General features: G+C 36.8%; 1 protein-coding gene across 1 annotated transcript; it reads left to right on the forward strand.

The window, feature by feature from the left end:
- The first annotated feature begins 383 nt into the window (after window positions 1-383).
- LOC142835686 (olfactory receptor 4K15) lies at window positions 384-1,370 on the forward strand. The gene has a single exon (XM_075949346.1). The coding sequence runs from the start codon at window positions 396-398 to the stop codon at window positions 1,368-1,370; it is 975 nt and encodes a 324-aa protein (XP_075805461.1). The 5' UTR covers window positions 384-395.
- The last annotated feature ends 13,376 nt before the right edge of the window (window positions 1,371-14,746 follow it).

Consider the following 14,746-nt stretch of genomic DNA (forward strand, 5'->3'; position numbering starts at 1 on the left):
CAGATGTTATATATTTTTCTGTAGTATACTTTGCTTTAAAGTTCTACTTCTTAAACATTTCTGAATATCTTGATGTGCTTGCTTTAATGGTACAAGTGATAAAACAGAAATAAATACCATGCTGGTTTCTGACAAGTTGGAGGCATGAAATACAAAAGTTATTTTCTGGGTTTGTTTTTGGAAGTGAATTAAGATTTCAAGGTTCTATAATTAGATCTATGCAATATTTTATGGGAGTAGTCATGCAATTTTGAATAACTCCATGGATAAAAACATAAAAAGTACAATCTTTGAAATATGAGCTATAATTGAGAAAGAATGCCAAACTTATTTAATTTATTGATTTCTCTTCTGTTTCTACTCAGACAACTGAAGACAAATCTCTTCCAAAGTCAATGAATGAGACAAATTACTCTCGGGTGACAGAGTTTGTGCTGTTGGGCTTGTCAAGTTCAAAGGAGCTCCAGCCTTTCCTCTTTCTCATATTTTCACTACTGTACCTAGCAATTCTGCTGGGAAACTTCCTCATTATCCTCACAGTTTCTTCAGATTCCCGACTTCATACCCCCATGTACTTTCTGCTTGCAAACTTATCTTTTGTAGATATATGTGTGGCCTCATTTGCTACACCCAAAATGCTTGCTGACTTTCTGTCTGAACGGAAAACTATCTCATTTGAAGCCTGCTTGGCTCAGATTTTCTTTGTTCATCTGTTTACTGGTGGTGAGATGGTACTTCTTGTATCCATGGCCTATGATCGCTATGTTGCAATATGTAAGCCTCTCCACTACATGACAATCATGAGTCGCCGAGTGTGTATTATTTTGGTCATCATCTCCTGGTGTGTGGGTTTCATCCACACAACTAGCCAGCTGGCATTCACTGTTAATTTGCCATTTTGTGGTCCTAACCAGGTGGACAGTTTTTTCTGTGATCTCCCTCTGGTGACCAAGCTAGCTTGCATAGACACTTATATTGTCAGCTTACTAATAGTTGCAGATAGTGGCTTTCTCTCCATGAGCTCATTTCTCATCTTGGTCATCTCCTACACTGTGATTCTCATCACAGTTAGGAATCGCTCCTCTGCTAGTATGGCCAAGGCCCGCTCCACCCTAACTGCTCACATCACCGTTGTCATACTCTTCTTTGGACCATGCATCTTCATCTATGTGTGGCCCTTTAGTAGCTATTCAGTTGACAAAGTCCTTGCTGTGTTCTACACCATCTTTACACCCATATTAAACCCAGTTATCTACACTTTGAGAAACAAAGAAGTTAAAGCAGCTATGTCAAAGCTGAGGAGTCGCTATCTGAAACCTGGACAGGTTTCTGCCCTGATTAGAAATGTTCTTTTTCTAGAAACAAAGTAAAATCACAGGACTGGCAGCATTTTTGTTTTGTCTCTGGACATTTCAAAAATGGAATTGATGGCATTTGTAAAGGTAGTCATTATCATGTGGAGCTATTTCAAGGCTTACTGTATGACTGATATAGAGAACACATTTCGTGATTTTTTTTGTTTTTTATTTATTTTTTTAGAGACAGGGTTTCTGTGTAACTTTGGAGCTTTGGAGCCAATACTGGAACTAGCTCTTGTAGACCAGGCTGGTTTCAGTCTCATGGAGATCCCCTTATCTCGGCCTCCCTAGTGCTGGAATTAAATGAGTGTACCACAACCACCTGGCTCATTTCATAAAATTTAATATTCTTTCAGTTACTTTTGTTCTTCACTGTTGTTTTATCTTCTTGCTTTAAAAATTATAATGGTTTTAAAGTAAAAGGCTGACTTTAATGTGAGTGCAGTTATGACATTTATTGAATTGTAAATATACTTTTTCTGTGTGTGGTTGGAAAATATAGTTTATATTCAAACTGTCAACTAAATTTATTGTTTGCAAAGAAAAAATACACTTTATAAAATAAGTTTTTCAAATAAAAGAAAAGTGATCAATACTTGCTGTTTTTTTTCTAGTTCTGTGTTCGTTTTGTTTCTGTCATGATACAGCGTTCTGTGAATACCAAGTACTGACTCGAATTTAATGTTTAGTTATGTATTTTGCTTTCAATGGGTCCAAACACAGAGTTACTATTCAGTACCAGGTCCTATAACACTTAGGTTTTATGTACAAAATTATGTAGAAATGAATTACAACAGGTAAGGACATGAACAGATTCTTTGGACAAGCCAAAGAGATGATGAGCAACATCAATTCCTGAATCAGAATCTTGCAATTTGTAAACAAAGCCTTAATATTGCTTGAAAAATAAATCCTCAGATATTTCTGAAGCTTTATAAGAGCCAATAGTTCTTTCTATAGGTTATCTAATGGCCATGTTACTAAAACTGCCCATTATTTATCAATTTACTGTTTCCAGCAATAAATCCAAGAACTTATCATATGTTTTGTTTCTACATCTTGTTTGACTGAGGCAGGTCCAAAGGCACCATCAAGTTGTATGAACAATTATTTCTGAAATAAGTTATTATAAATTTGTCACATAAATACCTCTGCCTCCATTAAGATTAAAGAGCTCATGGAAGGAATGCTATGCCTAATTGAGAGAAAAATAATTTTCATCCTCTGAAAGGGGTTTTGTACCTCTTTGTGTATGATAAAAAATAGGCTATTACTATTTTGAAGCTTCATTCAATGAGACCAGAAATGCAAGGACAGAAGAACTTTCTATTATTATATGCACCAATGAATATTTTACTTAATATTAATCTCTGGATATGGAATTAGAATTAGCTAAAAGTTATTAAAATTATAGAAAATTGGAAATGTTATGTCTCAATAACAATATCAAATGTCATACAATAATTTCCATAAATCAGATGAGTGACCCATAATGAAGACAGACATAAATATCATCAGTGTTTTGTATCTTCATTATAGTGTAAGTTTTCTCTTACAGAATGGGCAACCAAAACAAGAAAAAGTAGAATTAACCGTCAACCAATAGTATTGTTTGTTCCCCAAGTGTACAAACCAAACACACTCAAGAAATATAATGGAAACCATGGTTTGGACTGTGAAAATGTTTGAGTGCATGGAATTCACCTAAGTTCATTTGTTCCTGTTACTTCTGATGCCAATTACATGGTCTATAATCAGAAGATACTGGAATCTGAAAACCTGTCATTTATTGGTGGTTAATCATTTCTGTCAAATTGATTCTTCCACGTATAATAATAGCTGCTCTTGGATTTTATTTCTGCTCTTCATAAATGTTCCCTTACTGCTTACACATGTAATACTTAGATTGACATTTGACTTACTGAGCTTTACTTACAGAAATTGCATTCCACAATGATTGCCTCTGTCATGACACACATGAAAAGTGTGATACCATACTGTGATTTTACAGTGATAATATAAAAACTATGAAATTATATTTTTCATATTGACTTTGTCATTAAATAGCCATATGCCTTAATAAAACCCCAAGGAAGTCAAAATGGCAATTATACTCTTTTACAAATGAGAAACCCAAGAAGAGATAGATGCATTGAACTAAAATTTAGCATATGATAATGTTATCAATAACTAAAATGCACAGCTTCAAAAAATAAAAGAAAAATTAACTTGTTTTCTCCAACTATCACTCTTTGAGATCCACATGTGAATGTTCTTTTTTATTGTTTTTGTTGAACCATATATTTTTATCCACTCCCCTCCTTTCTTCTCTCTTCCTCTTCTACCTCTCCCATAGTCCCCATAATCCCAATTTAATCAGGAGATCTTGTCTTTTTATACTTCCCATGTAGATTGGATCCATGTATGTCTCTCTTTTTTGTTTAGGTTCTCTGGGATTGTAAATTGTAGGCTGTTTTTTCTTTGCTTTATGTCTAAAAGCCACTTATGTGTAAGAAAGACATCTGTCTTTCTGGAATTGGGTTACCTCACCCAACATATTTTCTTTTTTTCTAAATTTATTTATTTATTATGCATACAATATTCTGTCTGTGTGCATGTCTGCAGGCCAGAAGAGGGCACCAGACCTCTTTACAGATGGTTGTGAGCCACCATGTGGTTGCTGGGAATTGAACTCAGGACCTTCGGAAGAACAGGCAATGCTCTTAACCACTGAGCCATCTCTCCAGCCCCCCAACATATTTTCTAAATCAATTCATTTGGTCACAAATTTCAAGATGTCATTATTTTTTCTACTGTACAGTAGTGTTCCATTGTGTAAGTGTACCACATCTTCCTTATCCATCCTTCAGTTAAAGGGCATGTAGGTTGTTTACAGGTTCTGGCTATGACAAACAATGATGCTATGAACATAGTTGAAGACATGTCCTTGTTGCACAATTGAGCATCCTTTCAATATATACCCAAAGTGATAGTACTGGGTCTTTGAGAAAGGTTGTTTTCTAATTTTCTGAAAAACTACCATACTGATATCCAAAGGGGCTGTACCAGTTTGCGTTCACACCAGCAATGCAGGAGTGTTCCCTTTATCCCACAACCTCTCCAGCATAAGGTGTCATCATTGTTTTTGATCTTGGCCATTCTTACATGTCTAAGATGAAATCTCAGACTTGTTTTGATTTGCATTTTTCTGATTACTAAGGATGTTGATCATTTCCATAATTGTCTTTCAGCCATTTAATATTCCTTGGTTGACAGTTCTCTGTTTAGGTTTGTATCCCATTTTTTATTGGATTATTTGTTCTTTTAATGACAAATTTCTTGAGTTCTTTGTATATTTTAGAGATCAGTCGTCTGTCCGATATGGGATTGGTGAAGATCTTTTTCCATTCTGTAGGCTGCCATTTTGTTTTGTTGACCATGTCCTTTGCTTTACAGAAGCTTTTCATTTTCAGGGGGTATCATTTTTTAATTGCTTCTCTCAGTGTCTATGTTACTGGGGTTATATTTAGGAAGTGATCTCCTGTGCCAATGAGTTCAAGTGTACTTTCCATTTTCTCTTCTATGAGGTTCAGTGTGGTTGGATTTATGCTGAGGCCTTTGATCCATTTGGACTTGAATTTTATGCATGGTGTTAGATATAGATCTATTTTTATTTCTCTACATGTTGTTATCAAGTTATACCATCACTATATGTTAAATATGCTTCTTTTTTTCCATTTTATATTTTTTGCTTCTCTGTCAAAAATCAGGTGTTCGTAGGAGTGTGGATGATATCTGGGCCTTTGATTCGGTTCCAGTGGTTCTTCTGTCTGTTTTTATGCTAATACCAGACTGTTTTCAGTACTGTACCTCTATAATAAAGTTTGAAGTCAGGGATTGTGATAGCTCCAGAAGTTCCTTTATTGTATAGAATTGTTTTGGATATTCTAAGTTTTTTTGCTTTTCCATATGAGGTTAAGTATTGTTCTTTCAAGGTCTGTGATGAATTTTATTGAGATTTTTATAGGTATTGCTTTGAATCTGTAGATTTCTTTTGGTAAAATTGCAATTTTTACTTTGTTAGTTAATTCCACCTACCCAAGAGCATGGAAGATCTTTCCATTTTCTGCTGTCTTCTTCAATTTCTATCTTCAATGATTTAGTTTTTGTCATACAGGTCTACCACTTGTTTGGTTAGAGTTACTATGGGATATTTTATGTTATTTGTGGCTATTGTGAAGGGTGATGCTTCTCTGATTTCAGTCTCAGCCTATTTACCATCTGTGTAAAGGAGGGCTACTGTTTTTTTTTAGTTAATCTTATATTCTGATACATTATTGAAGGTGTTTATGAGTTGTAGAAATTTATTGGTAGGATTTTTGGGGTCACTTATGCAAACTATCATATCATCAGCAAATAGTGAGAGTTTGATGTCATTTCCAATTTGTATCCCCTTGATCTCCTTTTGTTGTCTTATTGCTTTAGCTATAATCTTAAGTATTATATTGAATAGATATGAAGAGAGTGGGCAACCTTGTCCTGTTTCTGTTTTCAGTGGGATCAATTTGAGTATCTCTTCATTTAGTTTGATGTTTGCTGTTGGCTTGTTGCATATTGCCTTCAATATTTTTACGTATATTCTTTTTATCACTGCTCTCTCCGATACGTTTATCATAAGGGGATGTTGTATTTCGTCAAAGGCATTTTCAGTATTTAATGAGAAGATGTAGGCTTTTTTTTTCAGTTTGTTTATATGGTGGATTACATTGACAGATATTTGTATGTTGAACCATTCCTGCAAATCTGGGATGAAGCCAACTTTATCGTGGTGGATGACTTTTCTGATGTGTTCTTGGATTTGGTTTGCAAGTATTTTATTGAGTATTTTTGCATTAATGTTCACAAGTGATATTGGTTTTTAATTTTCTTTCTTAATAATTATTTTGTGTGGTTTGGGTATCAGGGTCATTGTAACCTTATAAAAAGAATTTGGCAATGTTCCTTCTGTTTCTATTGTTTGGAACAATTTGAGGAGTATTGGTATTAATTCTTCTTTGAAAATCATGTAGAATTCTGTGATTAAACCATCTGGTTTTGGACTTTTGTTGCTTGGGTAACTTTTGATGACTGTTTCTATTTCTTTAGTAATTATAGGTCTATTTAATCTGCTTATCTGGTTTTGATTTAATTTTGGTAAGAGATATTTATCCAGAAAATTGTACATTTCCTTTGAGTTTTCCAATTTTGTGTAGTACAGGTTTTCAAAATATGACCTAGTGATTCTCTGGATTTCTTCCATGTCTGTTGTTATGCTTCTATTTCATTTCTGATTTTGTTCATTTGAATATTCTTTCTGCATCTTGGTTAGTTTGGATAAAGGTTTGTCTATTTGTTTTTGTTTTCTTGAAGAAACCACTCTTTGTCTCATTAATTCTTGTATTGATTTCTTTATTTCTATTTTGTTGATTTCAACTCTCAATTTGGTTATTTGCTTCTTTTTGTTCTAGAAATCTGAGGTGTTCTGTTAACTCACTAGTGCAGAATTTTTCCAAATTCTTTATGTAGGCATTTAGTGCTATGAACTTTCTTCTTAACACTGCTTTCATTGTGTCCCATTAATTTGGGTATGTTGTGTGGTCATTTTCCTTGTATTTTAGAAACTCTTTAATTTTTTACTTTATCTATTTTATGACACATTGGTGATTCAGGTAGGCATTGTTTAATTTTCATGTGTTTGTGAGCTTTCTGGAATTAATGTTGCTGTTGAATTCTAATTTTAAGTCATGGTGATCTGATAAGATACATGGGGTTAATCCAATATTTTGTATCTGTTTAGGTTTGCTTTGTTACCTAGTATGTGGTCAATTTTTGAGAAGGTTCAATGTAGTGCTGAGAAGAGGTATATTCTTTTATGTTTAGATTGAGTGTTCTATAGGTGTCTGTTTAGTCCATTTTATTCATAAAATCTGTTAGTCCCTTATTTGTCTGTTAATTTTCTGTCTGACTGACCTGTCCAGAGGTGAGAGTGGAGTGTTGAAGTCTCCCAATATTATTGTGTAGGGATTAATGTGTGATTTAAGCTTTAGAAGTGTTTCTTTTACTTAGGAAGGTGACCTTGTATTTGGGGCATAAATGTTCATTATTGAGATTTCCTCTTGAGGGATTTTTCCTGTGACTGAACGCTTAATACATATAATTATGTTGAAAGAATCAAATCTCAATTATGAAAAATAAGATGAGAAAAATAAGACTAAAATTAGCATACTCACTAGAGTGACTTTCAGAGCTTCCATGCTATTTTAGTGTCTTAGCCTGATGGTGCCTCGTCAACAAAGGTTTTAGTTACCCAAGCATGCCTTCAACCAGGACTTCATGTAAGACTTGGCATGATGTAGACAACTTAGCATGGGTACAGAGGTGAGGGAGTAGATTTAAATTTTGGCCTTGGTTGTTTATACTGTTATATTAATAACTTACTCCTTTAACTTTCTTGCAATTTCTACTTACGTATCTTCTAATGTTGAAGACTCAATAGCAAAGTAGTTTGATCATAAGAAATAACAGATCTTAAAATTGCAAAAGAAAGCAAATGCCAGTAGTGTGCAACACAGTAATCTGCTTTTGACACGTTTTCAGCACTGTGGATATTGCTGTGCAATAAACAGAACCCTCCAGCATGCATTTCTCTACTTGATTGTGTAGTCCAAACTCTACAGACAAAGACTTTTACTTTGATACACTGGTACAGTCAAATTTGGGAAGGTGTTGAGAACTCCTTCCATAACTCTACCTGTATCTACTCTTCACTCTCACACTCCCTCCCAACTTTGTGTCCTCTTATTTTTTCATAATTCTCTACATCCAATTTGTGGTGCTCATAATAATGATGACTATGGAGGCATCATCTTGACAATGTTAAATGCACCAGAGGATACACTCTTGAAGGAAACTGCTTCTCTTCTTGAGAAGCAATCATTGTGAAATACTCTTCAGTTGGAAGGGAATTTATGGGCCCTACTACATCCATACACTAATTTTGATAAACTTGATCTTCTTCAGGTCTTGCAATGGCAACCACAGCTTCTATAAGTTCATGACTTCAATGATCCTGTCATGTCTAGAAGATATGAGGTCTTATTTTAACATTTTAAATATATTTCTTGAAATTTAAATATGAATACTGTGTTAACATCATTTCCTCCTCACACTCCTCCACATAACACCTTCCATGTCTCTTTCACTACTTCTCAAATTCTAGTCTCTTATTCTTTAATTAAAATTTTTGAATAATATGTATATAAATTTATAGCTGTAACTTCCTTAGATCATTTAGTGCTGCTCATTTGTGTTTTGAGTTGACCTATTGGAAAGGACTTACTATTCTTTTAGCATCCACTTATTGACTATAGTTCTTCTTCTAGGGGTGAAGTCTTGTTGGAACTTTCCCATCCATGTTGGCATAACCATTGGAGTTGTCAGTTTTAGGTTGAGCTTTCCTGATTGCAACTTCCATGTCCTATAAAGAGACACATCTCACAGCACATATCCCATCCCAGACCTATCACTCTTTACAGTCCCTCTACTTCCTCTTCCATAATCATTTCTGAGGTTTAGGTGTTGGGGTTGTGCTGTACATTTATTGTATAAACCTGATCAACCCATGGTCAGTCATCTATGGTTTGATCTCTTGCAGTTTTCTGAAATATTCTTATTGAAAAAAGAAAATTCATTAATGAGGGGTAAGAGTTACATTAATTTGTAAATATAAGGATAAGTATAAAGAATACAGTTAGGCATTATATTAGTTTAGTGAAGTGGCAATACTAAGTTTTTTTCTAGGCTCCATAGTCCTATCAACCACAGGAATCAAATAGAAGACCTGGATATTAACCCACAAACCTATGAACACTTGATTTTCCACAAAGAAGCTAAAAGTATAAAAGGAAGAAAGAAAGCATCTTCAACAAATGGTGCCGGCATAACCGGATGTCAATTTGTAGAAGAATGAAAATAGAACCGTATCTATCACCATGCACAAAACTCAAGTGCAAATGGATTAAAGATCTCAATATAAATCTGAACACACTGAACCTGATAGAAGAGATAGTGGGAAGTAAACAGCAAAACATGGGCACAGGAGACCACTTCCTACGTATAACCCCAGTAGCACAGATAATAAGGGCAACATTGAATAAATTGGACCTCCAAAAACTGAGAAGCATCTGTAAAGCAAAGGACATTATCATTAAGACAAAAAGGCAACCTACTGATTGGGAGACGATCTTCACCAACCCCACATCAGAAAAAGGTCTGATCTCCAAAATATATAAAGAACTCAAGAAACTAGACATTAAAATGCTAACTAACCCAATTAAAAAAATGGGGCACTGAACTGAACAGAGAATTCTCAACAGAAGTTCAAATGGCCAAAAGACTCTTAAGTCCATGCTCAACCTCCTTAGCGATCAGGGAAGTACAAATCAAAACAACTTTGAGACACCATCTTACACCTGTCAGAATGGCTAAAATCAAAAACACCAATGATAGTCTTTGCTGGAGAGGATGTGGTGTAAGGGGAACACTCATGTATTGCTTGTGGGAATGCAAACTGCAACCACTTTGGAAATCAGTGTGGCTGTTTCTAAGGAAATTCAGGATTAACCTATCCCAGGATCCATCAATACCACTCCTGGGAATATACTCAAGAGATGGCCTATCATACTACAAAAGCATTTGTTCAACTATGTTCATAGCAGAATTATTTGTAATAGTCAGAACCTGGAAACAACCTAAATGCCCCTCACTGGAAGAATGGATGAAGAAAGTGTGGAATATATATGCATTAGAGTACTACTTAGTGGTAAAAACAAAGAAACAAACAATGACATCTTGAATTTTGCATGCAAATGGATGGCAATAGAAAACACTATCAAATTGAGATAACCCAGACCCAAAAAGATGAATATGGTATGTACTCACTCATTAGTGAATTCTAGCCATAAATAAAGGACATTGGGCCTATAATTTGTGATCCTAGAGAAGTTAAGTAGAAAGGTGAACCAAAAGAAAAACATATATTTATCCTCCTGGATATTGGAAGTAGAGAAGATTGCCAGGCAAAAATTTAGAGCATGGGGGTGGTTGTGGGTGGAGGTAAGGAGAGATGGGGAGAGAGAAGTGAGAAGCAGAGGATGGGGAGAGTTTGGGGGAATGGAACATTTGGGATGGAGGAAGGATGGATATGGGAGCAGGGAAGTATATATTTTAATTAAGGGAGTCATTTTAGGGTTAGCAAGAGACTTGACTCTAGAGGGGTTCCTAGTTGTCCAATGAGATGTCCCCATCTTATTACTTGATCAGCTGAGAAGAGGGTGCCTGAACTGACCTTATCCTATAGCCACACTGATGAATATCTTGCATATCACCATAGAACCTTCATCTGGTGATGGATGGAGATGGAGACAGAGACCCACATTGGAGGACTGGACTGAGCTCCCAAGGTCTAAATGAGGAACAGAAGGAGGGAAAACATGAGCAAGAAAATCAGGACCGTGAGGGGTGCATCCACCCACGGAGATGGTGGGGCTGATCTAATGGGCGCTCACCAAGTCCAGCTGGACTGGGACTGACACAGCATGTGATCAAACCGGACTCTGAAAGTGGCTGACAAGGAGGGCTGACTGAGAAGCCAAGGACAGTGGCACTGTATTTTGATTCTACTGCATATACTGGCTTTGTGGGAGCCTAGTCTGTTTGGATGCTCACCTTCCTACACCTGGATGGAGGGGGAAGGACCTTGGACTTCCCACAAGGCAGGGAACCCTGCCTGTTTTTTGGGCTGGAGAGAGAGGGGGGGAGAGGGGGGGAGGGGGAATGGGGGGAAGGGGAGGGAAATGGAAGGAGGGGAGGAGGGGGAAATTTTTTAATAATAATAATTAATAATAATAATCTAAAGTGATGGTTAAATTTCAAGATTACTGTCTGGTATAATTGTAAATAGTCTTTGATTGGTCAATAGGGTCCACCCTGTTCCACTGCCACACTGGGCGTCAGATGTAGTAGAGTACAATAAAGCAGTCCCACACCAGCTCAGAATGGAGTGTAATAAAGGGTTCTTTATTTAGGGGTAGACTCACAGATCAACAGTCCTCTGCACCAGAGGGGTAACAGGAACTGAATCCAGCAACCAAGAGAGAGTGTGCACAATTCTACATCTGTTTTATAATACCCAAGGTTACGCCCAAAGTGGTCCAGGATCTCAAAGGCTAAAGGAGTTCGCCCAGCATTGCCCAACTTCTCATTATCAATTTATCTCTTAATTTCCTTTCCTTTTGCTGTAATGAAATACTCAAAAGCAACTTAAGGGAGAAAGCACTGACTTTGACTTACAGTGGTATCTGAATTTATAAAGCAGCAAGTAAAAGGAAATAGGGCTGACTATAAACTCCAAAAACTCAGCCCCTGAAACTCATTTCCTCCAGTAAGATTCTTGTTCCTAAAGAGTCCATAACTTTCCTAATAGTGCCACCAGATAGAGGCCATGTGTTCAAACTTGTAAGCATTTCACATTCAAATAACAACACATACACAGATACATAGAAAAAAATATAAAAAGGATGTCCTAGCTTGCATCAACAAGGTACCATTGTACTAGCTTCGTGATGATGGTAAGTGGTGTTGAACAACTAGATAAAATTAAGATAAAATAAAATAAAGCAAAACAATCCATTTCATTCATGTTACTCTAAATGGGAAAGTGAAGTAAGAGTTTTACAAGATACAAAATAAGAATATCTCCAGCATGCAACTATTTTTCAGTCAGGTTATAAAAGCCACAACTTAAGCTGTGTTTAGCAGTTAGTACCCTTGAAGGTAAAAGTCCACACACAAATCAAGAATCTAGGGGAAGGGTTTTCGACAGGTAGTTCACAAAACAGGTTATAAGAATATCTCATAGAGATGAAACTGTTCAACCCCCACAGTTAGTAACCAAGCAGTGACAATGAAAACCAACAAAAATGTCATTTAAAAAATTAAAATTTTGATTTAAAATTATAATTTTCTTTTTTTATTTATTTAAAATTTCTACTTCCTCCCATCCTCCCATTTTCCTCCCACTCCTCCCTCTCCTTCTCCCCCTCACTCTCCATTTCTAAGAGAAATAAAGGTGTCCTGCCTTGTGGGAAGTCCAAGACCCCCCCTCCATCCTAGGATAGTGAGCATCCAAACAGACTAGGCTCTCAAAAAGCCAGTACATGCAGTAGAATCAACGTCCGGTGTCATTATCATTGGCTTCTCAGTCTGCCCTCATTGTCAGCCAAATTCAGAGAGTCTGGTTTGATAACATGCTCTTTCAGCCCCAGTCCAGATGGCCTTGGTGAGCTACCATCAGATCAGTCCCACCATCTCCGTGGGTGGATGCACCCCTCACGGTCCTGACTTCCTTGCTTATGTTCTCCCTCCTTTTGCTCTTCATCTGGGCTACAGGAGCTCAGTCCAGTGTTCCAGTGTGGGTCTCTGTCTATACCTCAATTCATTGCTGGATGAACGTTCTATGGTGATATGCAAGATATTCATCAGTGTGGCTATGGGAGAAGGCCAGTTCATGCACCCTCTCCTCTGCTGCTCATGGACCTAGCTGGAACATTCCCTTGGACACCTTGGAACCTCTCTAGAGTCATGTCTCTTGCCAACTCCAAAATGGCTCCCTTAGTTAAGATATCTTCTTACCTGCTCCCATATCCACCCTTCCTCCATCTAATTATCCCATTCCCCCAAACTCTCCCCAATCCTCCCCTTGTCCCTTCTTTATCCCCATCTCCCCTTACCCCCAACCCACTACCACCCCCCTGCTCCCAACTTTTGCCCTGTGATCTTGACTACTTCCAATATCCAGGAGGGTAAATATATGTTTTTCTTTGGTTTCACCTCTTTTAGCTTCTCTAGGATCACTAACAATAGGCTCAATGTCCTTTGTTTATGGCTAGAATCCACTTATGAGTGAATACATACCATATTTCTCCTTTTCTGCCTGGGTTATCTCACTCAGTAACGTATTTTCTATTTCCATCCACTTGCTTGCAAAATTCAAGATGTCATTGCTTTTTACCGCTGAGTAGATCTCTAAAGTGTATATGTGCTACACCTTCTTTATACATTCTAATATTAAGGGGCACCTAAGTTGTTTCCAGGTTCTGGCTAGCTATTACAAATAGTGCTGCTATGAACATAGTTGAACTTTTGTTCAACTTTTGTAATATGATTGGGCATCTCAAGGGTATATTCACAAGAGTTGAACAGCTGGATCCTGAGGTAGGTTGATTCCCAGTTTCCTGAGAAACCACCACACTGATTTCCAAAGTGATTGCATGAGTTTACATTCCCATCAACAATGGATGAGTGTTCCCCTTACTCCACAACCTCTCCAACATAGGCTTTCATTGGTGTTTTTGATTTTAGCCATTCTGTCAGGTGTAAGATGGTATCCCAAAGTTGTTTTGATTTGCATTTCCCTGATCACTAAGGAGGTTAAGCACGACCTTAAGTGTCTTTTGGCCATTGAAATGTCTTCTGTTGAGAATTCTCTGTTCAGTTCAGTACCTCATTTTTAATTGGGTTAATTAGAGTTTTATTGTCTAGTTTCTTGAGTTCTTTACATATTTTGGAGATCAGACCTTTGTCTGATGCGGGGTTGGTGAATATCTTCTCCCAATCAGTAGGTTGCCTTTTTGTCTTAATGACTGTGTCCTTTGCATTACAAAAGCTTCTCAGTTTCAGGAGGTACCACTTATTCATTGTTGCTCTTATTGTCTGTGCTACTGGAGTTATATGTAGGAAGTGGTTTCCTGTGCCCATGTTTTGCAGTCTTCTTCCCATTTTCTCTTCTTTCAGGTTCAGTGTGAGCAGATTTATATTGAGATCTTTAATCCATTTGGACTTGAGTTTTGTGCATAGTGATAGATATGGTTCTATTTTCATTCTTCTGCAGGTTCACATCCAGTTATGCCAGAACCGTTTGTTGAACATGCATTCTTTCTTCCATTGTATAATTTTTGAGCCTTTGTCGAACATCAGGTGTTCATACGTTTGTGGGTTAATATCTGGATCTTTGATTAAATTCCTATGGTCAACATCTCTGTTTTTATGCCAGTACCAAGCTGTTTTCGTTACTCTAGCTCTGTAATAGAGTTTGAAGTCAGGGATGGTAATGCCTCCAGAAGTACTTTTATTGTATAGGATTGTTTTGGCTATCCTGGGTTTTTTGTTTTTCCATATAAAGTTGATTATTGTCTTCTCCAGGTCTGCAAAGTATTTGGTTGGGATTTTGATGGGGATTGCATTGAATCTATAGATTGCTTTTGTTAGATTTGCCTTTTTTACTGTGTTGA

This window comes from Microtus pennsylvanicus, chromosome 15 (assembly GCF_037038515.1).
Source record: "Microtus pennsylvanicus isolate mMicPen1 chromosome 15, mMicPen1.hap1, whole genome shotgun sequence".
Taxonomy (NCBI): domain Eukaryota; kingdom Metazoa; phylum Chordata; class Mammalia; order Rodentia; family Cricetidae; genus Microtus; species Microtus pennsylvanicus.